The 396-nt window shown below is 42.2% G+C and overlaps 1 protein-coding gene across 1 annotated transcript in view; it reads right to left on the bottom strand.

Moving 5' to 3' along the window:
- The window catches only part of tcp1 (t-complex 1), a 5,273-nt gene that overhangs the window by 2,958 nt on the left and 1,919 nt on the right, over positions 1–396 (bottom strand). Inside the window, exons 4-5 of the mRNA XM_035678090.1 lie at positions 265–362; positions 38–148 (exon numbers count right to left, since the gene is read on the bottom strand). Coding sequence (XP_035533983.1) covers positions 38–148; positions 265–362 — 209 coding nt within the window. The remainder of the gene's footprint in view (positions 1–37; positions 149–264; positions 363–396) is intronic.

The raw sequence follows: 396 nt of genomic DNA, 5'->3' as shown, positions 1-396 counted from the left end.
AACAAAGCATTCATGCACTGTACAGCTGAAAGGATACACTCCAATGATTTTGGAAGACATGGATGTCTTAGCTGCATTGATTAAACACTCTCTGCCGAGGTCATCTGTCCCAATAGTGAGATTCTCATTAATGTAGCGAACTGCCTCCCTGGAAGACAGAAAAGCAGGTTTGCGTGTCAAAAACTAAATATTTGAAGCACCCAGGGGCGATCGGTGTCTGTTTATAAACACTTCTAAACAGAGCAGTTCTCATTAACATCTTACTTGCAAGCCAGACGATATCCGCTGATGACTGAGGTTGGGTGAATCTTCTGCTTCACCAGCTCATCTGCACTCTTGAGAAATTCTGCGGCAAGAATAACCTAAAAAAGGATGTCACAAGATGTACGTTAAAAA

This window comes from Morone saxatilis, unplaced genomic scaffold (assembly GCF_004916995.1).
Source record: "Morone saxatilis isolate NCDOM2014 unplaced genomic scaffold, NCSU_SB_2.0 Contig7, whole genome shotgun sequence".
Taxonomy (NCBI): domain Eukaryota; kingdom Metazoa; phylum Chordata; class Actinopteri; family Moronidae; genus Morone; species Morone saxatilis.
Note: the sequence above shows the minus strand (reverse complement) of the source record. Positions and strands in the feature narration are given on the sequence as shown.